The sequence below is a fragment of the Takifugu flavidus genome, chromosome 16, assembly GCF_003711565.1.
Source record: "Takifugu flavidus isolate HTHZ2018 chromosome 16, ASM371156v2, whole genome shotgun sequence".
NCBI lineage: Eukaryota > Metazoa > Chordata > Actinopteri > Tetraodontiformes > Tetraodontidae > Takifugu > Takifugu flavidus.
Window position 1 is genome coordinate 6,627,825 of NC_079535.1, and position 25,702 is coordinate 6,653,526.

General features: G+C 46.3%; 3 protein-coding genes across 8 annotated transcripts in view; 1 reads left to right on the plus strand and 2 right to left on the minus strand.

The window, feature by feature from the left end:
• The window catches only part of rps6ka1 (ribosomal protein S6 kinase a, polypeptide 1), a 31,297-nt gene extending 23,967 nt beyond the window's left edge, over positions 1-7,330 (minus strand). The window contains exon 1 of one of the 2 annotated variants that reach the window (XM_057011945.1): positions 7,187-7,330. In XM_057011945.1, the coding sequence (XP_056867925.1) occupies positions 7,187-7,330 (144 nt within the window). Of the gene's footprint in view, positions 1-2,844; positions 3,485-7,186 lie in introns of those variants that run through there. The other variant, XM_057011948.1, reaches the window with a different exon arrangement.
• Positions 7,220-22,770, plus strand: cnksr1 (connector enhancer of kinase suppressor of Ras 1). 5 transcript variants are annotated; one of them, XM_057011940.1, is made up of 21 exons: positions 7,220-7,380; positions 8,134-8,291; positions 9,876-10,078; positions 10,347-10,431; positions 14,136-14,180; positions 14,254-14,373; positions 15,531-15,590; positions 16,908-16,976; positions 17,072-17,197; positions 17,913-18,016; positions 18,905-19,050; positions 19,129-19,289; positions 19,383-19,416; positions 19,808-19,983; positions 20,064-20,137; positions 20,437-20,508; positions 20,732-20,799; positions 20,962-21,020; positions 21,114-21,201; positions 21,458-21,630; positions 22,043-22,770. In XM_057011940.1, exons 1-21 carry the CDS (start codon positions 7,329-7,331, stop codon positions 22,457-22,459), a joined length of 2,490 nt encoding a protein of 829 aa, XP_056867920.1. In that variant the 5' UTR covers positions 7,220-7,328; the 3' UTR covers positions 22,460-22,770. The 5 variants fall into 5 exon arrangements, with proteins under 5 accessions (XP_056867920.1, XP_056867922.1, XP_056867921.1 ...); XM_057011942.1 differs by having other exon boundaries at positions 19,129-19,277; XM_057011941.1 differs by having other exon boundaries at positions 14,139-14,180.
• Positions 22,771-22,930: 160 nt separating this feature from the next.
• cldn23l (claudin 23-like) lies at positions 22,931-25,642 on the minus strand. The gene is made up of 3 exons (XM_057011951.1): positions 25,340-25,642; positions 24,256-24,385; positions 22,931-24,172 (listed from the first exon to the last, which is right to left on the minus strand). Exon 3 carries the CDS (start codon positions 24,121-24,123, stop codon positions 23,365-23,367), a length of 759 nt encoding a protein of 252 aa, XP_056867931.1. The 5' UTR covers positions 24,124-24,172; positions 24,256-24,385; positions 25,340-25,642; the 3' UTR covers positions 22,931-23,364.
• Between the last annotated feature and the right edge of the window lie 60 nt (positions 25,643-25,702).

The window sequence follows — 25,702 nt, forward strand, 5'->3', positions numbered from 1 at the left end:
TTACATGTGGACCCATGCTGGGGCCCAGCAAGGACCCTGCTATGCAAATATAGGCGACAGCGCTTTCACTACATAGGCACTGTTTGAGATAGATCAATCTGTGCTTTAACAGCAACAAGCAGCGCTGCCTTGTAACTAGGCAACTAGGAAATACAATCGCCATTCACTTGTCCGTGCAATCCTACCGGACTGCTTCCTTGTCATTGCAAAATTCAATAAGAACAGAGAGCAGATCATTGCCAGAAAATGGACAACAAGTTGTTTCGGAGCTTCTTTTCGGGGGGGGAGATGAGCTGCGAAAGAGTCACTCGCTGGGCCAGGGTTGTGTTATCACACGCTCACCCAGCCCTCCTCAGGTGTTCCCGCACGTCACGCCCAGATTAGCAGGGGCGAAGCCCATGGGCAAGCGCACACTTTCATGCACGGGCAGACTCGTCTGAATTTGAGCCCACTCACAAGGCTGGTGGAGTTTACACTGGCTTGACCACGCCTGGCCCTCAAACACGATACACATTCCATGGGTTAACCCTACTTTCCCCTCTGCAGGGACAAGTATGTGGTGAGTTAAAGACTCTTTAGCATCTGGAATCACGGGGTTTTGCTCCTAAACTCTCCCCGTGTAAACATGTTTAGGATGACCTCATTATTCATTTTTTGGAGCCAAATAGGTGGAGAAAGAATTTTAGAAGGATATAAAAAGTGACTTTAACACAGCCTCTTAGGAGCAGAGAACGCTAAACATCTGAGCTTGGAATGATTCTCAGAAATAGCAAATGAGGGATGAGGGTGTATAAATTCCCAGAGGGAAGAATTCCTCCGCATTCTTTGAGGATTTTCACTATCCAAGCTGGCAAGAGTTCTCCAGGTGGCAGCGACCCGCCAGGAACAGGATGTAGACAGCCTGTCTGCCATTTATCAGAGGTGATTCACCGAGAGGTTAATTGATAACAGACCTGATTCAGGGATGCGTTAAAGTGCTCAATCAAACAAATATTTGCCGAGCAGCTCTCTTGACACATTTACTCCTCACCCGCTTTGTCAAGACAAAAGGCCTTAACCCGATTCCCCTTCATTACACCCTTACAGCGTGCAGCGATCTGAGCAGAATTGGTGTGTTTCATTTCCCCAAATTTAACAAAAAAAGCAGAGTTGCTCCACTCGTCCCATCTGTCCACAGGGTAGAGCAGACTTCCCACTGTTGTGCATCTTCCAAAACATTTTCTGATATGGCCTCCAGTTTCCCTCTTTCTGCTCAGTCAGGCTGATCAGGAACCAGAGTGTGCAGCTGGCTGGTAGGTTGGTGAGAAGAAAAATGGCACAGATCCTGCTGTGAAATCACTTACAGACGCTGGGTTCTAACAGCTAACGCGGACCCACGAGGACAAATAAGATGTTTAATGCATGAAAATCTCCATGCACTCTGTAGTGTTAGCGATGATGATCTTGGCTCTGAATAGCCGTAGCTGTTTGAAGCCATAGTAGTTTTTTTTTAGCGTTATAGAGTTATATTTCACAGGTTGTGCAGCTCCATCTGTTATACTCTAACATGCTTCGTGGTAAATAGCAGCCTGAGGGACAAGAAAAAATGATGTTTTAGCAATTATCACTTCTGTCTCCCATCCAATTAACCCCCGACAATGGGATCTGCACAATCAATACTCTCAAAATACGGTTGTAATAAGCACCTCAGTGCACCGAGTCTCATTAACTTGTCTTTGCTATCCACCTAATGAGCAGATTGATATTCAATAAACGCCTCCATTTTTCGGGTACCTGGAAAGAGACAGGCAACCCAGACTGTGAGACAGGGAAATGAGCCTGGTTTCTGATCTGAATGAGCCTCTCGAGGTCAGCGTGTGATAAAGGTTCTGAAGCACAGCGGCACCAGCCTAATTCACCTGCTGAGGGCTAATTGAAGGGGGAGGGCAGAAGCCTGACGTGCCACAGGTTGCATGCGCGAAAGTCCGAGTGCAAGTAGCTCATCAGCTGCACCGGAGCAGAGAACCAGATCTCCTTATTTTTCCTCCATTAAACATGCAGCCTTGCCTCAAACCACCATCATCTCCTGTCATTGATCATAAAGCATCAGACTGGTGCGGTAAAAATAGACATTTACTGTTCTTAGTTAGGGCTAAATGAGGTACAACAGAGAGTAAAAAAACGCCCCACCCCTGCAACCCTGCAGCTAAAAATCACAAAAATGTAAGGTTGAATATCTGAATGTTTAAAATGCTCCCTTCTTGAGGCACAGTGGGTTTAAAAAACAACAGCAGCCTCTGACCCAGGTAAGGAATAAGTCAACAGACTGTGGATGGATGGGTGGACACCAGAGACAAATTTGCAGAGATCAGTCACAGTTCTATGCCTCTCGCCTTCTCTTTTCTGGTTCAGCAGTAAATCTGAGCTGCCCAAGCTTGGTAAAGTACTCTGAATAAATAAATACTATCCGAGACCCTGAAAAATAAGTGTGAGTAATTGAACATTGGTTAAAATGGCCCCTACTGCTCCTCAAGAATATGAAGTATGGGACAAAAATGGCCTTGAAAAATGCCAAGTCATCATATATATTGATTGTCCTGATTTTTTTAGATTTTTTTTATTAAACAAATCCATTAAAGTCACGGCCGTATATTTAGTTGTTATTGTTCTCTCCAATCTTGCAGTTTAAAAAGAAATTGACTGAAATGTATACGTCTAGATCACTTTCCCCTTTCAGTGTTAACACTTAACGGGGCCAAACGAGAGGCACGTTGGTCATTTTATCGCCTATAAATAAAAATCAAAGCAGAATAAGTGATAAACTGATTAAGAAAGACACGCTCAACACATATCAAGTCTCATTACCTCCGTTTCGAGCTGCACTAGTTCCATCGTGGGCCATGGCTCCGCAATCTGTGCCAGAGGCATTTTCGAAGGATTTTCTCTTTCCCCTTCAGCGGATCAAATTCCCTCTCCTGAGATTCCTTTTTTTCCCTTTTGGTGGAGCTCCTGTCAAGTGCCGCTGGTTGGAAACCTCCTTCTCTCGGGTCCGAAGTGCAGCTGGAGAAGAACGATCAGCGCTCCGTTTGGGGGAGACGGAGAAGGAGCGCACGCAGACGCCGCAAGCTTTCCAAACAATTGTAATCCCCTGACTGGACCTCAGCGCCGGCTGACCACCTTGCTTGTTTCCCCTCAAAGTGATTGTCCGACCGAAAGCAGCAAGAACCCCCCTTGTCCTCCCAGGTACGCGCGTTGGACACTCGGAATTTGGGTTTGACAAGCACGCAGAGGAACGAAGCGCCGTGCACACCAGTGTGATCCTTTAATGGGGTTGCGCCTCGGTCTAATACCACCTCAAGGTATTACCAGAGTCCGCGCTGTCTTTGCAACCGACGACGGATTCAGACCTCCCTCCGTGCTCGCTTGCTCTTCCCTCCCTGGTGGACAGGCAGGACTTCTTCACTCCTCACTTCCGACAGTGTGCGATGCGCGCAGGGACCGCGGTTCCGTAGTACGAGCACGCTCCAACTCGGGCTATTATTGGCAGACTCAAGCTGAATTTTATCCGACCACCCCCCCTTTTTTTCCCATTGCCAATTCCGCCCAGGTCCAATCGCGCCATCATCCGGCGGAGAGGCGAGCTGCAACTACGTAATGCAGAGAGGTGGAGGCTGCTGCTCGGGAGCCAGCTGCTCTCTGCCATTCAACAGATGCAACTGGGACTGAGATGTGCACGCTGGACAAGCGCACTGGCCGGTGAAAATGAAAAACAAGATATATGGTTGCCAAATATATAGGTATTAACTAGAGTGATTTGTCCTTTCTGTGTGGAATTTCATGGGAATATACCAGCGCCTTGCCACCAGAGCCCCCTCTCAGGCACTAGATAGTCTTTGTTTTTTTCAATATTACATAACACATTACACAATAAACACAACGTAAAGAATAGAAGGTTAGAATTTGGACCGTGCCATCCAGACAACAGCCCTTGTGCTGCTGCTTCCAGTCCTCAATATAATGTTCCCCTCCAGCCTTCATGGCCCTCTTCATGCTTCATTCAATTCCGAGTGGATTTCGCAGGGAACTGGTTTGGTTGGCTCAGTAATGAAACCTGGAGTGTGTCGAACTGCCTCAGCCCGGGCCGGCAGACAGCCTTTGAGGACACTGAACGTGGGTGTGACTGACAGCGCAGCTATGGAGCCCTGCCTGGACACGTGAACAGCTGACTTTTGGACTCTGTGTCCTCGAGGCTTGGGAGCATATCTGCAGTAGAAACCCGGTGACATGTTGGTTTAGACCGTGCCTTGGTCGAGTGTAAAGTAACATATTTATAATCCCCCTTTTTTTGCACAAGTCTCTTCAAATGCAGGACAAATAAGCCAATGGAGACAGAAGTCAGCTCATTTCCATACAGACGAGCCAATGGAGGGTGGCAGGAAGGTGAGATGACATCACTGCCATTCGTCCCTCACTCGTGATATTCAAAGTCGCCACCATCCCTGAGCCCACGATGACCGGATAACTGCTTGATGATGGATAAGCAGCTTCCATTGGAAGCCCCCCGATGCGCTGCCTCATCTCTCATCCTCTCTATTTTTTTAACAGAAGCTGCAGATTGTTCCTGATGGTTTATGGCTCCTCCAGTGGGAGCTCATAAATATGTACGTGCTGGGCCACAGTGGGGCCCATCAAAGGCTGTAATGCAGGCAATATCTCATGGCAGGAGATCCTCCAGCTCTTTTAGACAGTAGTACATTCTTCCTGTTCTATACGACAGGTCAACATAAGAAAACAACTTGTTTAAAAAGTTAAAAGTGAAGGAATACTGATATTTTGCTGCTGGAAACATTAAGTCGCCCCCCCCCCAACAGCAGGGGGACCTCTGCATCATCAAAGGACCCTCCGGTGACGTCACAGGCAACAGGGATGACTCAGAGGTGTCTCCCATGTGACAGAGACCTCAGGGATACCCTAAGACAACTCCCCCAACATGCACGCATGCACGCACGCACGCACACACACACACACACCGAGCTACACAGAAAGCATCCTGGGCAGCGACTCAGTGAGGCGAGACTGCACCGTGCAGCACCTAAAAAGGCGCAAAGGACAGGGCAGAAATGAAATGACGATACGGCTGTGTGGCAGTTTGACTTTGCAGCAGGGGGAGGAGAGGGATGCTGAGTGTGCAAAAGAGGAAGCAATGAATCATGCAATACATAGTGCCGTGCCGTGCTGGGCACACACACACACACACACACACACACACACACACACACACACACACACACACACACACACACACACACACACACATAGTGTAAATACTGCCACTGTTTTATACATTTTGAAATACCTTCAAATAATCCAGCGTTTAGATGTTTCCCTGCTTTTATTCATTTAGATATTTAAACGAAAAGAAGGTTCACACCTGCATTTGCACATCTCTATAGTGATTTTTAGTGTCTGACAGAAGGTTAACTGGAGATCTCTATGAATAAACACTCACCAAAGAAGCAATGTGCCATCATGGCGTTGGAAGAGTTGCATAACCTCGGTGTGTTTTTGCTTCCCTGCTGCTACGGCAAATGTACAAATTGTGCGTAAAGCAGATTAGATCCGCGACTGTGCTTTAAATAAAGTTTATTTAATGCAGGGGATTAAAGTGCTGAGGCAGCATGGCCGCTGAGCACTGATTCCACTTAAGTGCATCCTCATGGAATTTCCATACATACTGTAGCGTCAGTCATAATATCCGAGCACACGTCTGCAGTGCATGAAAATTTCGGGGGGGCTGCACTGTGCAACAAATGAATTAGCTCAAGCCTGCCTCTGTGCCGCACGGAGACAAGGAGCAATCTGGATTCTTGTATCCTAGACATTAGTGGCGCTATCGTTTGTCACACAGATTAAATGCTGAAGGACTGGGCCGAGATTAGCCACTGTTAAAGAGAGCAGAGGAGCAGGAGGATGGCAGCTGACATGTGTTTTCCACCCAAGCTTGTCAAATTCAGCCTCGTCCCCCTGTCGACACTTTGTTTCGCAGGAAACCTCATAATCCTACATCTGCGGCGGCAAAACAGCATGTTGGGACTTGAAGCTGTTTCTCTGGTATCTGACATTTGGGCTGGGCTCCTGAGAATTTCAGAAAGTAATCTGCCGTCACCGATCGTTGTGCCACTGTTTCGTTGGGATGGATTAATCCAGAGGGTTGGCCCACTCCAGCACACAAGATGCAGATTATATTAGGTGATTTGACGCGGAATCATCACATCATGGAGGCCCAGAAAGAGTTCTACACAGTTCACCCACATATCCCTGCTGTGTTGCCATGGATGTTCTCTGATTATTGACAAAAATAGCAGGTAGCACGCATACGCAACACGCACGCTGGTCTTTTCTGCCAACCCTGACCTGGCGTGTCGCCCTCTTTCTGCTGGTTCAAAGAGGATAACAGCAGGGGGTGCCAGATATCAGAGGGCAGCTCTTCCGTGGCTCTAAGCTCTCTATCAGCTGCTGCCCTCTGCCTCCCGATTTACTATAAACCCCTGACAAGGATTAGCTCAACATTTCACACCATCAGCAGATGACGTCTCCCGCTGTTATTCATGTTTTTTGATTCATGTCTTTTTACCTGAATAAAGTGATCAAAGACCCTAATTAAGAAATATAAATATGATACGCTTTTGAACCCAATTGCTATATTCTTAAATTGATAAGTACTGTCTAGCCCATTATTAATTTTAAATGCCTGTGTATTATACACAATAAGAGAGTTTGTTTGTGAAACACGGAGCCATTTCCAGAGAGTTTCAGGGCTAAAGAGGATTATGCGCACACAGGCACAAGCTGATTTCCTTCCCTGGAAGGAATGGACTTTCAAGAAATGCGCACAAACGCACCACGGATCACCGTGGTGATTACAGCGTTATTACCACATGTTGACTACAGCAGACTGCAGTTACTACCGCGTTCAGGTGTTGCCTGACCCCACCCCTTCTGCCTCCACATGTTGCGCTTGTCGTCTTGCGCCGCCTTTGAATTCATTACGCACGGAATTATGAAGGAAGTTATTAAGCACCACCAGCACAACTCCTGCAGGTGAGGGATTGGGGGAGGTGGTGGGGGAGAGCGTGAGGGAGGGGTCTTTGCTCCCGGCCGAGCCTGACATCCCCGCGCCATTGGCTGACAGCAGGGAGACTCTTACCTGTACCTGTGGGTGGAAGAACGATTCGTCATCGTCCGATCCCAAGTCAGCGTCAATTTTTTCTTCCTCCACCAGCCCGGAGAGGTAAAAGTCGGCTAGGACGGCTGGGAACTGAAGGAGCGACTGTAGCAGGACTCCGAGCATGGAGCCTATCACTGCGTGGAGCGAGGAGAGAGTGAGCCAGTGGCTCCAAGGTAAGGAACGCTCTGCGCGTTTTCTCCCCACCCAGCCTGATCGTCTCACGGGGCCTTTTTGATCGGACTGGAGAGGACACAAATAGACACGCCGCACAAATCCTCTTGGAAGTGAAAGGTGAAGGTGGAATGAGGAAGTGGCCCGTGTTGTTGAAGAAAGGAGCCACAACAGTCGAGTGGTTAAGTAAGGTGCAGCGGTAGTGGCAACAACGCAAATGCAGGCAGAATTTTCTCCGTTTCGACATGTTGCGTTCAAGGCCCGAACATTAGACATGTCCTCATGCGGCAGCATATGGAGCATATAGAGAAAAGGCCAAACTTAGTTATAGAGGATATATATCTGGATTAGTTATATCTGGATTTAGACACTTTGGGATTAACTTGATTTAGTTTAGCAATTACCAGTCAGTCTACAGAATAGAATCTGCCCTGCATTGTAAATCAGGACACTTTATCACAGTGTATCCAAAGTGAATTAATTGATATACCAATGGGTTCCACATTCATATTAACACTGAAATATTAATGACATGGCAGAATTATGGGTTGCTGATTTATTTAATTGCAATTACACCTTTCAAGTTACATGCATATTTATGTAACCTAATGTTTGTTTACCACTGATCCCCTTTACTCCCGCTGCATGTCTCCACCTGTACACGTGTGTTCATGTGTGTGTGTGTGTGTGTGTGTGTGTGTGTGTGTGTGTGCTTGACCTTCTTTGTTATTAAATCCAGCCTATTGATCTGCTAGGTTTGGACGCCCCCCTCCAGCTGTACCCCACCTCCGCGTGGCATTTAACGGGCATGGATCTGCTGCAACTGACGTCCAAGGACCTGGAGAATCTGGGAGTCAATAAGATCGGGCACCAAGAGCTCATACTGGAAGCTGTGGAGAAGCTCTGCTTTCTGGTGAGTCGTGGCGCGGTCGTGTGCATCCTCCGGTGTACCTATACCTGCGTGTCACGTTTGCGTCTTCCGCCCCGACACTAATGTTGTTGGGTTGTTGCTCTCTTGCAGAGGACAACAGGTCCAGCCAGAGCACACAACCACTTCAACTTTATCACTTCATTTTCCTCCACTTTTACAGCAGCAAAATTATATTATTAGACATGGTTCAAGTGCAACCAAAGCAGATTTACAGTTAAAAACGTCAGCCTGATACACTTTACATGCAAATGTCTTTTTGAAAAGCCTCTCCTTGAACGCTCTGCTCTGTTTTTCCTCCGCTGCATTGAAGATTTTCTTCGTTCCAACATTGAAACAGAGTTTTAGAGCACTTACTTTAAGTAGCTGCATATGTCTGTGTTGCTCCAGAGTGGAGGACTTTTGTTTCTAATTGAAAAGGACAGAACCAGGCAGGGTTCCAGCCTCGGCGGTGCAACAGTCTGTGAGGATAAGGCTAACAGCTCAGGGTGCTTAGACTGCTTGTTGGTTTCCTGTTTTTAAAAGAAGAACGGTAGCAAATTTAGAAACCAATATGGACAGAAACGCTCAGAGAAGGTTTAACACTTAGTGCGGAGGCATAAATAAAAACCAGGAGCATCGAGTTGTGTAAGAAAATAACTCCCCCCCAGCCAAATATAGAGGCATATTTGTATTCAGTGTTTGTGTCTGCCTGCCTTGGTGCACCATGAAGGGCCAACACTGAGTTCATTCATAGAAAACAACCATCAGACACTCACATGGAAGAAAGGAACACGTCTGAGTTCACGTTGCTTACGCAACTAACATCTACCACCTCTGCAAGTGACCATGAAATATTCATGATCGCATGTTGACGCGCAGGTTGATGAGCATAACAACGCCTGCTGGGACTAGAACCTCTTGACCACCGCCGAGTGGGCCACGTTCTGTGTAGTGTCGCACAAGGGAGCGATGTGCGTAACATGTGGTATTTAGCTGCTATAAATTAAATATTAAAACCACTTCCCTGTGTAATGCAACACTTGAGGCCTCCACGCCACCTATCAAGGTTGTGAAACCTTTGAAACATTTTTTTTGTACATAATAAACAGGCAGCAGAGTGTAAATAAGGAGATGAGGGACGTACGACTTCGAATTATGTACTTAAGAATTACTGACAGAAAATGGGTGGCTGGATGCGAAAAGCATGTGTTGTGTTGCGCGGACAAGCTGATCCGGATTTTAATCGGGACTGTAGCTCTGGATTAGGTTTCCAACCTGATCAAAACAGGAAACTAGTGGAAGTGCTAATGAGATGTGACGTGAGAGGTGATTTTAGTGCAGCGCCTGTTTGCGCCTCATTCCTGCGTTCATTTCAGAGGCTGCAACAGAACAGGATGTAAAGACGCGGAAAGTAGATAATAAATGCTAATTCATTCATTTTGCATGGTTTTCAGCTGCTTGAATAACCCTCGCTGCCTTTGATTCCGAGGCCACCGGCCAAAGTGGAGCATTTACAGAGATGGCGTCGCTATGCAACAGTAACGGTGGGCTTGTCCTTTGACCTGTCTCTGTGTCTGTGCTCCCCAGATGTACGGCATAGGCGGCGAGAGCCTGCGCAGTGTAACGGAAAAGCTCCGTGCCGTGTCCCACTCCCTCCAGATGGGCATCCAGAGCCGCTGGCGCATCATTGGCTACGACGGCGGCAGCACCACCAAGCTGCCGACCAGCGTCCTGCAGCTGGTGGTGGAGCTCATCACCTCCGCCAAGGGACTCTTCTCTTTGCTCAACAGGTGATCGGAGAGGGAGTTATCTAACCGTTACATGTGCACCACTCCAGCTTCTATTTTCTCCGCAGTTGTGTTGATGTCAGGAAGTGATTCTTCACGAAAATAGCCGCGGGTGCTCGTGTTGCTGCAGGTTTAAAGTGTGAAAAGAATAGCGTGGGATTGTTTTTGGGGGTTGGTCAAACCTCCAAAAGTAGCACCGCACTTTTTAGCACTGACATGCTGTTAAAACACAGCGCCCAGTTTCTAACTGGAGTCATTGTTGTCTTTCCAGATATCAGTTTTTCCAGCTGAGTGGGGGCGCTATCAGTAAGACCATATTCAGCTACTGCAAGGAGCTGGGAGACATTGTCAACAAGGTTGGTCCATTGTTATTGTAAATGCATCACTGTTAGCTTAAAGCTTTTGAATGTAATGTGGAAGCATATGTGAGGAGTGTTTTTATTTTGGGTGTCACGCATATTTAACTCTCAAAGAGGAACTATGACCTTTTAGGCAGTTAGCGGTTTGTTTTTAACTCCTGTTAAAATACAACAGGTAAAGACACAGACACACACTCACACACACACACACACACACACACACACACACACACACACACACACACACACACAGTGCTTCCCTGCTCAGCTTAAGTAACATCTTTATCTTTACATTCCTGGCATAGCTGGAGGAGCTCAGGGAAGCTTTGGGTTCGCCGGAGACGATGGTTTGGGTTTCTTTACCTCTACGTCGCTGTGGATGCGCGGGAAACTTTCTGCAAGTGGAAAGATGAAGCAATTTTTGTCACTAGGTGAAGTGTGAACTGGGGGGAAATTGCGTTAGCAGGTAGAAGAAGGGACAGGCCTGGATATGTTGTAGCGCCTGAAGGAGGGGCGGAGGGAGGAGCAAGAAGGAGGAGTAGGAGGGATTGTACCATGACTCTTTAATGGCTTGTGACTCCTGGGGGAGTGCACGAACAGACAGTGGGGGAGCAACAGGCACCTTATTGTGGCACCGTTGTGAAGCTGGAGATAAACATCCTCATGGGGACAAAGAAGTCTGAGATAAGAGACGATTAAAGGGAGGTAGAGAGCCCGTCATGGGGAAGCTGTGAGAGAAAGAGGACGCTCAGTGAGAGGCGGTTAAATATAGCAGCTCTGGACACCTGCCCAGCACGACAGGTAAAGTCCTCACCTCACTGCCGGCTTAGCGCTGTACTTTACCTTCACTTTAAACGCTATAAAAATCCTAATATGCTGGTGATATTTCAGACATTATTTGAGGTGTATCAGCAAGTTTGCGACACTTTTGGTGAGAAACTTTTCTGTCAAATCACTTGAACCTTGTGGCCTCGTTCCTTTTCACTGCAGGGAACAGATGCACTGTTTGGATTTTTGGCATCACACCTGAGCCCGGCAGGATGTTTTTACCGCTTCCAAATGAATCAGGTCCGTTTTTATTCACAGCAGCGCGGCGCTGACCGTGCGATTAGCGAGATAAAGCCCTCGCGGCCTTCGTTTCATTTTTTGATGTGGCTGCCGCTCACTCCGTTCCTGCTTGTACTGTTCAAAAAAACGCTGCATTTCAAAGACTTGTGTTTTGATCATTTTGACCGTGAAGGCAAAAAGGCCAGACTGTGATTGGCTCATAGTCCACCTGGTGAATCATTGAATTGAATTGAATGATTCACCGCCAGCAACTCAATGACCCCCCCCCCTCTCCCCAGAAACAGACGGGACCCTTTTCTTTCATCGAACCCTGCGCAGTATCTGTTTTTGCAGGTGCGCTCGATGTCATCGGGGGGGCGGCCGAAAGGTCAGTTTTGATGGGTGCGGAAGGTTTTACACCTGCCTGACTGATGAGAGAGAATGAGAAATATGTCCGGCCTCCCTCCACCGGACCGTCATCACAAAGCCCCGGGCCCAGAGGCGGAACAAGCGGTTTCACAAACATGTGACTTCACATCCACTCGCAGAATAAAAAAATTGCTCCGCGCAGTCAGTTATGTTGCTGTGATTGTTCTGAGCTTAGCTCAGTTTTAAGAGGCAGAGTAATCAGAGGCCTCTGGGAGACATTATTGTTCAATCTAGACATAATAGATGTTCGGTTGCCCATTTTATTCCTTGATTAATCGTTGCGTTAGAAGGAAGTCCAGCTACTGTGACAAATGCAAGCCCTTCAAGCGTGAAGAATGCAACAGAAAATAAAATGGCTGAAGCTAAATAAGACATGTAGTGATGACAGATCAGTGAAATAATAGAGCGCTTGTGTGCTGAAAGACAATGATGGCACAAAGGGTCGGAAGAAATATTCTATTTGGAGGAAAAAACATGGAGATCAGATGGACAGCGGGTGTCAGAGAGATCCGATGTGTCTTCCAGGCTTTTTATAGCCAGAATTTGACCTGGGGGTAAATAGAAAGCTAGCTGGGGAGTCCAGGTTTATAAACAGGCTGTGACACGAGGACAGTAGACTGTCGCACCAGAACCTGCGGATCACGATAGAAAGGGGTACGGTGCGTTCACGTGTCCGTACGATTCTGCACCAGTGTGTGTTTGTCCAGTATGCACACGTCCATTCGCATTTCTTTAAAGAACGTTACGCCCACGTCACAGCGTGTCCTTTGTTTCCAAGACAACTATTGAGAAAACAGCTTTCGGGTACAGGCCGCTGCAGGAGAATTAGTGCACCGCCTGATCGAGCCACACACCAGTCCTTCACAACACAGCACACAAGAGCTTTCTTCTCATTCAGCAAAGTAGATGGAAATTTTTTTCCGCAGAATTTCTGTATGGGCGTCTTCGAGCGTGGGTTTCACACTTTTATTGGCTTCTTTACTCCTCTTGCTTGATATAAAAGCACAATCGTGAAAGTCGTAATGTGGCTTTAATCTTTGAAAACATATGACAGCCATATTTAGAATTGTTGAAGGCCTTGGGTGCTTCAGTATTTGAACACGCACCTGAAGATGTCCTGATGTGACCTTGTTTACAAGGAAGGACACAGAGAATGTCTTATTTCCTGTTCTGTTGAAGTTTTGAAGAAATGTAAAACCGGTAGTGCTGCTGTGGTGAAGAACCCAAAAAAGATGGCTTGGTAGCAGAGCCGCTCAGTTTTACTGTGACAACGCTATAATAACTTCAGCATTATCAACAACGTGGTTGGTGTCAAATGCTAATTAGCGTGATATCAGTTAGCATCGTAGCGCTGTCACAACAGGCCCGCTGACATTAGCGTCAAAGCCTCAGCATGACTCTGTGTCATGCTGACGAATCTGTTGTGCTACTATCATGTGGCACAGACTCTTCCTAATGGCAAAATCTTTTTTTAGACGTTGCTGTGAAATCATAACATGTCGATGGCAATGTTAGCAGTCGGGTCAGGGAGATCAGCTGGCTGGCTTATAATTAGCCCCACCATCACTCCAAGTGTTTTTTTCCAGGTTGAGCGCCATTGCTTGGCTAAGCTTTGTTTTGGGCTAATGCGACGAGATCTGTTTTAAATCTACATCCATCACAGAGGGGAAGATGGCAGCACAGTCACACACAACAAACACCAACCGCCCCCAACCACACGCCTCCCTGCTTCCTCATGCCAGAACCTTTCACTAGCTGTGATTTCTTGTTACATTTCAAAGGGATTAACACTTTGTTTTACTCTGCACACTGACCAGCCACCTAAATGAGCTTCAGTTGTTCCATCTGCTGCTCTCAAGTCCGTTTGATCTTTATCACCCTCTCCCCCTCTTATCACAGATGAAGCATCTTAGCTCCAGCCTGTTGGTTATTGTGCGTGTGACACTGATAAGCACTTCCTATCTTTGTTTTACTTTGACATCACCCGCTAAATTAAGTGTAAATGTGTATTTTTAAGAGTCTTCGTCACATGTCTGTGGCCTGGAGTGACGCACAAGTAGAGATTCGAATATAGTTGTCTTCCATTTCCTGCGAAGAGGAAATAGGATGTATGTGGGGAGGACAATGAGGTCGTCCCCATTTCTAAGAAAATAATCAATAGCAAAGTTAAACTGTGTCACAGGCGCCCAGTTCTGTTTAAATTCTGTCATCTTTCGCTCATCCAGCAGGACTCCACTGTCTATGAAAAGGAGAAGGACATCATCTCCGTGGTGAGTGCTCTCTCTTCCGTCCCCCGTGCGGTTGTTTTCCAGTACACTCGTGTGTAATTGTCTTCTTCCGCAGTGTCGCCAGGTGACGGCGGCGTGCGACGACATCTTGACCACCAGCCCCGAGGCTATTCTGACCCACACCGCTCAGCTGGAGAGCGTCGATTTGGTGCCCGTGTCGCCCGGCGACAAGCTGGTGAAGCTCTTTATTCTGTCGCTCTATGGTTGACGTATCAGTTTGGACCTAATCTGGACTATCTGGGGATTATAGTCTTTTTTTCTTGTGGGAACATGAAACTTTACATTAACTCTGCATTTATTTAAGGGCTACTTACTCTTTATTGAAGCTTTTCCTCTCTCATTCTCTCTCCTTTGTGTCATTTTACCAATTTCCTCCTATTTTCTTACTCCTCCATCTTTTTCAGCTCGGCCTGCCCCCATCTTTGCTGGGACGTTTCCATTGCCGCTTTGTTCCACTCACCTCCTCTTCAGTCTAATTCAAGGTCCTCCATTTTCGCTCTCTTTTTTCTTTGTTATTTGCAGACCACCCCCTACCCCTTCTTTCTCATCTCTCTCCTCTTCACAAGGTACATTCAGTCCAGCAATTATGGCCCTCTTCATGTGCATCATCACTGCGTCCTTTTGATTTGATTTCTATGAAACAGGCTGCATCTCCAGCTCCCATCTTGGTGTATTCGTTATAATTCTCAGTTATTTCATAAAGGTGTGGACATTTTCTTCTCCCCTTGAATGTTCTCCAACATGGATTTGATGCTTTGCAGCGATGCACAAAGCAACTGTGGTTGGTTGCAGGAGTGTAAATGCAGTGCTTCGCCAAAAAATAATGTTTATACAGGGAAGCGTTTATTCTAAATTTGCTGAACACGAAGCAGTAAAGAGAAAAACTGACCGGATCCCTGAATTCTTCTGAATGATTCAAAGAAATAGGAAGTAAAGAGAGGAATGTCACAATAGATGCCCTCATTTCCTCTTCCCTCTTAATTATCCTATCATTCAAGTTGCAGCCACCCCAGGAAAGTCCACAGTTTATCAGCGCATTCATGCACAAGACCTGTCATTAATTAAAAATTCTAAAAAGACCTTCGATCAACTCTTTGTAAGATACACTGTCAGCTATTACTGGCTTTTTCCCCTGGATTTATTGGTGTGTCGGGGCCCGTTCAGCTTTTTTTGACCAGTATTGATCGCAATTGAAGCCTGACCCATTGATGTTCAGACAGGCGCCAGTCTCTGTGCTGACGATAACGAGACAGCGCTGTCACATTGTGCGTTTGCAGCTTTGTCGGCCTGGAAACGTGGTTAACGTCTCTGTTTTTTTCCCCCCTTTCTCAGGGGATTGAGATAGCATCGACTGGCTCCAGTAATCACTACGTGACTGGAGCTGCCGCTGAGGTAAGGCGCGCTCACTTACCCTCCCGCGGCCACCTTTAGCTCGGCTTCAAAGGCCGACCCTGTTACATTCTTTGTTAGTGCTGCTTCACAAAACCCAAGCCCCACAGATGATCAGTCACGACTGTGGTCCTCAACTTTATTTGCTCACTGGGGCTTTTTGGGTCAGTCCCACTGAGATTTGGCAAAAAAAGGACATTTTGTGATTCTGCAGAAGGTGAACTGGCTAAAGAAGTCAGGCTAACGTCAAGTAGCAGTGGTCCAGTCCAGTATTCTTTGACATGATGGGCCTAAGAAGTGCTAATCAGTTCTGGAGGATGTAAAATGAGCTGGACGAGTGTTCATCAGCTGGACGAGTGTTCATCATGCGTGTTAAGCAGGGAGGGAAGCTCCAGCTCCCTCCAGGACTGTAAGGGGGAGATGTTATTTTTCCATGATGTCAACAGAGGAGCATCCCCGACTCCTCTGCTACTGCACAGGCATCGCTGAGATTGTCTGCTCCCCAGTTCTGATGATTGTGGAGCTTATCTTAGACGTTACGGGTGGGGGTCAGGATCCAAACTCCTCTGATAACCCTCCGGTGTGGCCCCGTTCACTGAGGAGTGAACTCCTCAGATATTATGGGGAGTCATCATGATGTTAAGTTGCAAACACTGCTAGGACGTGTACTTTTTGCCACTTTAATTCCATCCACTGGGGGGCGCTATTTTAAGCTACATTCACGAAATCTACCAAAATCACATTTCTTTCTTTGTCGGGTTCACGTAAAATTGCTGTTTGGGAAAATTGTTTCATCACATTGCAACATGTCTGTGGGTTGTCCTGAAAATTGTTGGTGCTGAACAGATTAATGTTGTTATATGAAGAAAAGAACAGTTTTGTACAATGGAAACATCCATTTGCTCCGGGCCACATTTTCCTCTGAACAGCAACTTCCAAAGAAAAACCAGACGACTTCACTAAATGCCGAGGGGCCCAATTGTGTCGTTTAAATGAGCTTTATGGGGAATCAATGTCAACCCATCAACGCTCTATAACCATTATACGTGTTCATCATCATTCATGCATTAAATTACTGGGCCGTTTTAATTATGCATATTCCTGAATCCTGTAAAAAATGTGTAACTCATGATTGCCTTTAATCATGAGAATAAGTAATTCAATAATTCAGTTGTTCACATTTTTTCTTTTTTTCACCCAATCCTAAATGTCACCGTAACAGATGTATAATTAACCTGCTCTAGGTAAACGCTAAAGCTGCTCAGTCAATGTAATTCACATGGGAAAAGTACAATTTTTGTGTCCTGTTTACCTTCGCAGCCATCCTCCGATGTCTACCTGAAGATTTTGGCTGGCGATGAAGTGATTCAGGTCAACGACCAGATCGTGGTGAGAATGGCTGCTCATGTTCGTGCTGCTTTTACATTTTACAGTGTTAGAAAACCTTCAGATCAGATCCCGGTATCGCTTTCTTTCTTCATCAGGTGGGGTGGAGCAGAGCAAACCTTATAAAGAAGCTGCAGGAGAATCCCAGCGGAGTAACTCTGGTCCTGAAGAAGATCCCAGAGTCGGTCCGACGTACACATCCACTCCAGGTTTCATCCACACAGGTCAGGCACTTTAAATTAGATTTAACCTGTTGGTAAGGATTGTTTTTTAAGTTTTGTAGCTAATTTTATCAGGCTGATTTAAAGGAAAACCCAAACAGTGGTATCCAGTGTCCAGACAGAAAACAATAATAGAAACTGGGCAGCCGATAAGGTTTATGTCTAAAGTATCTACACCTGCTTTCTATTTAATATCACCTGGGATCTGTCTCCACAAACACTGCATGCTGACAGTATATGTCGCTATGGTGATAGCTGTTTTCCTTTTGAACTGTGTGGTTACAAACTGCAGGGGAGCACGCGCGCACACACAAGCATTTATTCCATCAATGTCAGCACTATACAAGTTTGCACAGAATAAGAAAATTTAATAAGGAAAATCTTCAGGGATGGTGTAAGAATCTGGAGGACAGAGGGCTCCCCAAAAATAAAGCTGGAGAACCGAGAGCGCCCTCTGGTGGCTGATCGCTTTTACACGCTTTTTCCCAGAATTGCCAAAATGAGTCTAAAACTTCAAACATTTCTAAACTGTGTCAGCCATGCATCACTCCATTAAATGTGTGTATATACAATGTTTTTTGTTGTTTCTTTTGTCTTGTCTAATCTCCTTAAACCCAAGAAAACACGGAAGGCGTTCATTGCAGTCTTGTGATAGGTTTGCTCATCCTTTTGTGCGCTCCAAACGTGCCTTTATTGATGTCTAATGTTTCTGGTGCAGAGGAAGGCAGAGAGTTCAGAGGAAGAAGAGGAAAAGGATGAAGAGAATCTGAGGCACTCCTTATTTGAGAGGGTCGCGGCTTCTGTCAGGTCGCTGTCTTTTAGGTAAGAGTTATAAAAATGTGCAGACTGTGACAAAACCTCACTAAAAGTAAGGTCAAACACAAGAAAGGAGTGCTGAATCATCTAAAATAAGACAACAATCTGGCAACGGAACCATGGAAACAAGAACTACACATTATTTACATTGGGAAAGGGGCGGAGCCATTGGCATCCAGGTCGGTGTGTGGGGGGGGGGGTGATGAGACAGGTCAAGGAGGGGAGGACTAAACTTAAAGGAAGGCAGCAGCTGAGAGGAACTAAATACACAAATACACAACATTATGATTTGTGGTTAGGCGCTGACTGCCGGTACCAGGGATCTATGCAAATGAGTGTCCACTTGTCCCACCATCACTCAAATAAACTCTGATTTTTGAGTCCATGCATCAGCAAACATTGGGCTGCTGTTGCTCAGGAAGCATAAAAACATTTATCACAGGGAACTGGACTCGACTCTGATCCAATAAACTGTCAAGGCTTTAGAGCAGAACCTCCCAAGAACCCCGCTGACCTCATTAATCCACCGCCAAGTTTTGGATGAGGTCACATTGCGAATGCCTCAAATTCCACGATGGGGAGCCGCAACTCACGACTGACTGGAAATGAGAGAACAGGAGGGCCACGAGGAGGAGATGAATGGGTTGTTGGAGATGAAAAAGACAATGAAAAAAGAACACAGCAACGAAAGAAGCAGAACAGTAATGGCGTTGCATTGTGGGAGTAAAACAAATGGTAGGAGTAGGTTGGAGGCTGAATTAAGTCTGTGTAGAATCCTGGTATAAAAGTCCTATTTCATCTTTTTATCGGTCATTTCCTTTCAAATAGTCAGTTTCAGGAGCTCATTTATTTCAGTTTGTGCTCATTTATGTCTGTTTGTGCCCTGCACCACAGGAGAGCGATCCAGGGGCCAGAGGCACAGCAGCAGCCTATGGGACAGGAGGAGTCAGAGTTGGCCTCTGACTACGATGCAGAGGAAAGTCTAACTCTTACGTCATACCAGGACCACCAGGGGGGGGTGTCACCTCTATCAGCCTCAGGTGAGAGAACTCAAAGCTGCTTTCCTCTTAAACGTCCTGAACATGGTGCGACAATTGATTTGGACTTCATTCCCTCAGGCGTGTTTGACAGCCTAAGAATCTCTCCGAGACCAGGAGAAGGCCGGTCGCCGTCGCCCAGAAGTCCGTCTCCCTTCCGGCCACTCCGAAGTCCTTCTCTGCAGGAACTCAACCAGGACCGGGCGAGCATAAGTTCCTGCCCCGAGATGGTGGGGCACATGGTAGAGAGAAGAAGAGAAGTGAAACATTTTAACTCATGAGCTGATGTTCTGACCACAAACTTGAAACAAAGATGCTTTTCTTTCTGTTTTCAGGGGAAGAAAGACAGAGAGAAGACATCTTTGAAAGGTTTGCTTTGTGTGTGACTTCTTTGTTTTTAGGGCTTTAGTCTCAAACACCACAGGCCGACCACGCTGCTGATATGAAGTTGCTTTTGTTATTATTGCACCCAGTTATTTATGTCATTGAGTAGCCTGTGCAAGGCTGAGTGTAGCAGCTGTGGGAAAAATGATCAGGTTTACCAAAGTCCCTCCAAGCAGTTTCAGGTGGTTCAATTCCCCGTCCCCTGTATAATTATTTAAAGCATTGGTGAGGAAGATAGTTCACCTCCAAAGCGCTCCAGAAGCTGCGTGCTTCATAAATTAAGGATTGGTTGAAGCACTAAGCCACAGCACATTTGTTTTGGACTCCTCTATAAAATCATCACTGCTTTCCTATTCACACATTCTGGGCTTTGCAGGACAGACAACGGCCATGAGCCGACGCCGGGTGTCGTGCCGCGAGCTGGGCAAGCCCGACTGTGACGGCTGGCTGTGGAAGAAGAGAAAAGAAAGCAGCGTCTTCCTCACCCAGAAGTGGCAGCGTTTCTGGTTTGTCCTGAAGGGACCGGCTCTGTATTGGTACTCCAGCCAACAGGTGGGACTGTCAGTGTCTCTGACGCCCCCAAATTAATGACCATGATTCACCGAGTTTGCTTTATCAACTTTTCTTTGCAGGATGAGAAGGCAGAAGGTTTTGTCAATATATCCAGCTACAGCATAGAGAGTGCTGGAGAACACAAGAGGAAATAGTAAGAAGGGTCTTTTGTGGTTCGCTTCTACAGTCGTCTGTAATTTAAACTAATGGACTAATGACTAAATACATAAAAACCTAGTGGTGTAGCTGTTGTTTAAAGAGAAGCTGTAAAGAGAAGCTTTATTACCCCATGAATGGTGGATTACTCAACCTAATTGGGTTTGCTCTTTGGAAAAATCTTATGATTAAGAATCAAGCTGCAGAGTAAAATAAATAATTTGCAGTGTTTTATTATGCTTCTTCTCTTGTCATTTGTTTTTCAACTCATGTTGGTCTGTTTTTCTCTCTCACCAGTGTTTTTAAAATGTACCACCAGCGGTTTCAGAACTTCTTTTTTGCTGCTGACAATGTCAACGACATGAGCAAGTGAGTTCGGTCCAATCCTTTCTATCTGTTAGCAAAAACGTTAGTGCAGAAAAACGTCAAGTTCTAAAGTCCATCCGGAGGCTCGGGACATAAATGCAATGTGATCGTTCTTCTCTACACAACACTGCCCCCTGCCGGTAGATTTGCGGTCCGGTTTGTGTGCAGTTTAACGTTCTCCATTGCAGACACATAATTGATACTTTTTGGTTTGTAACTTCTTTAGGTGGATTAATTATCTGATTACAACGATTCAAAAACACAAGAAGCAGAAAGGGCCGGATAGTGAAGAAGGTACGTCAATCATTTGCTCTCCATTACCTTGTTAATAAAACTGTCTTCATTTACTATAAATGATCGTATTCATTCTACAAAATGGGTTCATCAAAAACATTCTTATAGATCATGCATTTGCAGTGTATTTGTATATCCAGTGTATTCCTTTCCATCTGACAGAATGTTACAGCGAGACTGAATCTGAAAGCGAGCGATCACCCTCACCCCGCCGAAAAAAGGTCACTGCAAAGTTCACACATTGAGAAATCTGTTAAGATTTGGAAGCGTTGGAAGTAAATCAAGATTATTACGTGTGCGATTGTGTCTCTCAGAAAGTTCAGTCCAACACTTTACCTCGGCAAAAGTGGAAGAACAGGGCGCCGTTACCAAGTCCACTGACAGGGGGCAGCAAAGGAACAGGTAAAACTTGACCAGTTCTATTTCTGCTGTTTCATTCAACACAAGACATATTTCTTTACTCATGGTCCTTCTGACATGTGGTTCATCCAAAATTGGAAATTTGTTTCTTAATTTTCCCCCATGACACTCATTTGTGATCAGATGGATAAACACATGTGTGACATCAGCCCAATGTTTTGTTTGTGCTTGGTGCTGTTACGTGATGTTTGCCTCATTAACGGCGTTCTCGTCTGTCCGCGCCATCTTTATCAACCAGTGGATGAGATGGGTGCGATGATGAACAGCATAAAGGAAGGAGGCGTGTCTCTGACGGGACAGGAGCAACCGTTCACTCATGACCACTTCAGGAGATCTTTCATTCGACGCTGCAAGAACCCGGTCATCAATGAGAAGGTTCACACTCTCCGGACCCTGCAGAGCACCCTGAAGGTGAGCACAAACAGAGCAGGTCAAAGGTCAACCACTGTGCCACAGGGTCCGTAGCGGATACCTGAAGATAATTGTCCAACTCCAATATTCCCTCTACATCAAATAAAAATGGTTTATGCTGTCTTATTTTTAAACAAGCATTGCTGCTGGTCCTTATTGAAGCAATGTCTCACTGTAGATTTAATGTGCTGCTTACGGTGTGACAAAACCATTAACCCCTGATTGGCAGAGAAGTACCAGCCCGATAATTACGTGATGTTCCTTGAGAGAAAATGTCAGGCCTCCTGTGACACAGTAGAAGGAAATGACTTGATTAAACAGCCATTGAATATTCATACAGCCAATCGAACATCCATGTTTGGCAAAGCGCGTTCGGTCAATAACCCCCCCCCCCACTGCCATTTCTCTTCAGGCGAAAGAGGCGGAGCTGCTGCAGATCAGCAAGATCTTAGACGATTCAGAAGTGACGGCATCAAAGTTTCGTCAGTGGAAAGAACAAAATGAGGAACTGGTTCAAGAAATTGAACGAACGACCTCACTCAAAGCCTCCAAAGATGGAGACCCAACAGCAGAGAGCTCGCCCACAGAGGAGCCACCCTCAGAACCGGGCGAGGCAGGGACAGAAGGCGCCTACAGGTGGAGCCTCAGCGACGGGGAGCAGTTAGTGGATGCAGAACCGTCTGACGTTCTTCTGGAAATGGGTTCTCCAGGTTTAGAGACCAGTCCCATGCTGGAACTGTCACTAGGGTCGCTGCAGGAGTCCATAAACAAGGAGCTGAGTGACATGGCCATGAGCGGAAACTCGACCGAAAATTATTTCTTTATCTGAGCAACTGTGGTTTTACAATCATGCAAATGGGAAATTGTTCTTGATAGTGTTAGCTAGAAAATATTTGATCGATTTTCCTTGACTGCACTTTAATCACACTGTGTATCGCAAATTTAGCCCGTGAAACAAAGACATTTAACTGGTTTACAACACGGAAAAGATGCAAACAACAATTTGCTAAGTGTCACTGTGACATCAATGTATATTTATATTGATTTTTAGTGTGAATTGTGGATGAAATATCAAACTTTTCTTAGATTAATTAAAGTCTGTTGTAATATATGTACATGTAAATACAGAGCCATTCTCAATACCGTAACAAGGGTATACTTTTGAAGTATTAGGCAGAAGATTTGCCTAAAATGTAGTTCTTATATAAATCTTTTATGTATTACGCAGCAGAGCCTATTTACAGCTCTACACCGGTGCCCGTTTCTCCTATACGACCTGAATGCAGCACTTAAACAAGAGTGGTGTTTACTTTATTTTATTCAATATACCATCAAGTGTCAACACACAAAAACAGTAAATAAATGAGAAACATCGCCAAGTTAAGTCGTACCACAATTCACCCGGACACGCTCGGAAACGTATACGTTCTCATTCACTCAAAAATACACTGTTTTAATATATGTCTCGACCGGCCTCATGGGTAACAATTCAGTTTTTTGCCAGGATATAAAATAACAGTACAAAGGCATGGCTACAAAGGCAACACAAAAGGACGGTTTCACCACACGTTGCAGCAAGTGTTCCTTCTTCTGAACTAATCTGGGCCTCTGCTCTACCCTTTAATGATAAAAAGTACATCCCTCATCTGGATAATGTAAAAGCCCCTAAATCAGGTGTTTTCCTGTGAGTCAGCATCATTTCTTGAGTTGGAATTCACCTCATGGATCTGACTTTCAACAGCTGACCTCGTATTCATCCGTGTCGGACTTTTTGGTAAACTCTGGACATGAACGACAGGCAGGGTGGGCGTGCTGGCCTGGGCAGGAGGGGCAGATTGAGCATCGTGGCTGTTTGAAACTGAAGAGAAGAGCGCCTCCTCCCAGCATCTGTAAGCACGAGCCCAGCCAGCCAAAGTAGAGCGATCCGGCTGCGTGGAGGCTGAGATGGGGGAATCTGGGGTTATTGATGCCCTGATTCGAAGCCGCCACCCCCAGTTTATCAAGGTTGTGGGTGTACACCCCGAGTGCCGTCAAGCTGAGCAACCCTGACATCACCACCAGGAGACCACCTGTAGCTGCCACCCCTCTCAGGGGTATATCCGTCCAGCAGCGGACTCCAATGCATGCAAGTACAATACCGGTGCCGCAGAGGAACAAAGAAGTGAGGACTAAGCCTTGTGCTAGACGAACTCTCGAATCTTTCTGATACGGACCCGCCACAGGCCAGCACTGCTTCAGCTCCAAGTGCTCCACCTGCAGGCAGCTCTCCCAAAGTCCGTCAGAGCGGTGCAACAGCAGGGCCTCCGCCGACCCAGGACGAACCCCCGTCCCGTGACTTTTCACTCCCGATCGAAGAAGCAAACCCGGGGCTGCCGTGCCCAGGCGTGCCCGTCCCTCTCTCCACTGAGGAGTGATGGCGGCAGTGAAAACAAGGACCAGTCCCAGAGGGGCAAAGACAATCCCCATCACCATGGAGGCGGGGGTGTGCATCATAAGGGGTACAAGCCTGATGCCTTTTCTTGGGGGGCAGTCAGTTGGTTTTCTGTAAAAATAAGAAATTAATGGGCAAAGATCTGGACCACATAAGACATAAACACTCCCTTTCCTGTGCAGTTGATTCCTTACCTCTTTATTAAGCATCTTCAGTCCGACTGGCTCAGAAAAGGGGGAGATTCTGTTGGCGTCGGAGTGATGGAGCGGCCCAAGATGAGGAGCAGAGATGAGAAGGAGGACGTCTGACTTCACAGCTCGTGCGCTGGACATGAAAAGACTGAACAGTCAGTGCCTTACTCTGTTGCTAGGAAACCAAAACTTGGCCAGTCTCCCCACAACAGCGCATGTGTGTGTTCACCCATCATGAGACCCAGTTAGGCTCATGCACCAGACTCTGGTGTAGGCTAATTAGGTGTAGTCTGGCTGATGTTTTATTGTGCCGACGCCTGACAATCAATAGTCAACTGTGACCTTGAACAGATTCTGTTGTGGTAGTAATTACGTAAGGGCTGCGTCTGAACCACAGTCTCCGTTCTGAATGTTAAAAGTCCAACTAGCAGCCTCCTGTGTTTCAGGAGGAGGGTGACGAGGAAAAAAAGCCCTCAGGGATGGAAACAAGAAAACCCAAGGATGTATAAACAATATTGTTTCAAGGGGTGTTTTCTTGGTCACACAACAGTCTTTGATAAAACATACTGCATATGGCAATGAAGTCAAACAAAAGCTTCAAAAAAGTAAAAAATGAAGAAATGGATTAAACAATTTTAGCTGGAACACTGATATTCGCCTGTTTGCTTCACCACCACAACTCTCATGTCTCTCCTCTATTGCATTCTGTCTCACATGTGTGTTATCACACCGGCTCCACTCGCAGCATCCATCTGTTCCTCTTCTGCTCTGGAATGTTTTGATGTGACTGACGTGATGGAGAACAGAGACCTCTCTGCAGTCACCTGCATGCCGAAGTCACGCTTTTTGAAAGCATCTTATTGCATTTGCACGATGTTTCACTGACGGCGACAACAACGAGCAGATTCTTTCAGCTGTGAAGGTGTGGAAGAAGAGAACGTGCCCGGTGGAGAATGAGCCCGGTGGCGGCTGGACGCACTGTGAATCATTCTAGGTTATTAATGAATCCATCAACTACAAACATACACACACGCACCCCCACACACAAAGAGTCCATGTAATCAGCACTCAGGGGACTGATGCTTACCAATGGCTGGCTCTCGCGTCTCATCTGAATGGCGACAGCGTGTTTCTCTCAGTAGCTGCAAATGGTGCAGCCACCTCTTCATTATTCCTCTCCCCCTCATCAGTCCCTCCTTAACAGATCTCTCTGCCTCCCTTTTTGTCTCTGTCCTTTTGTCTGTCCCTTTCTCCGCCTGCTAGCCTTGCCGCCACATCTCCCTACGTGCCTCTTTATTTGACGTATTGGACGATGCCTGTGTTTTGTCGAGGACAGAGTGCCTCCCTGCCTTTTTTTTACCCCCTGAGTTTGTCACCAAATAGGGAAATGCATCAAGCTGCGTGTACGGGTGTGTGCGCGCTCTATTTTTGATGCTGAAGTGCGTTTTGG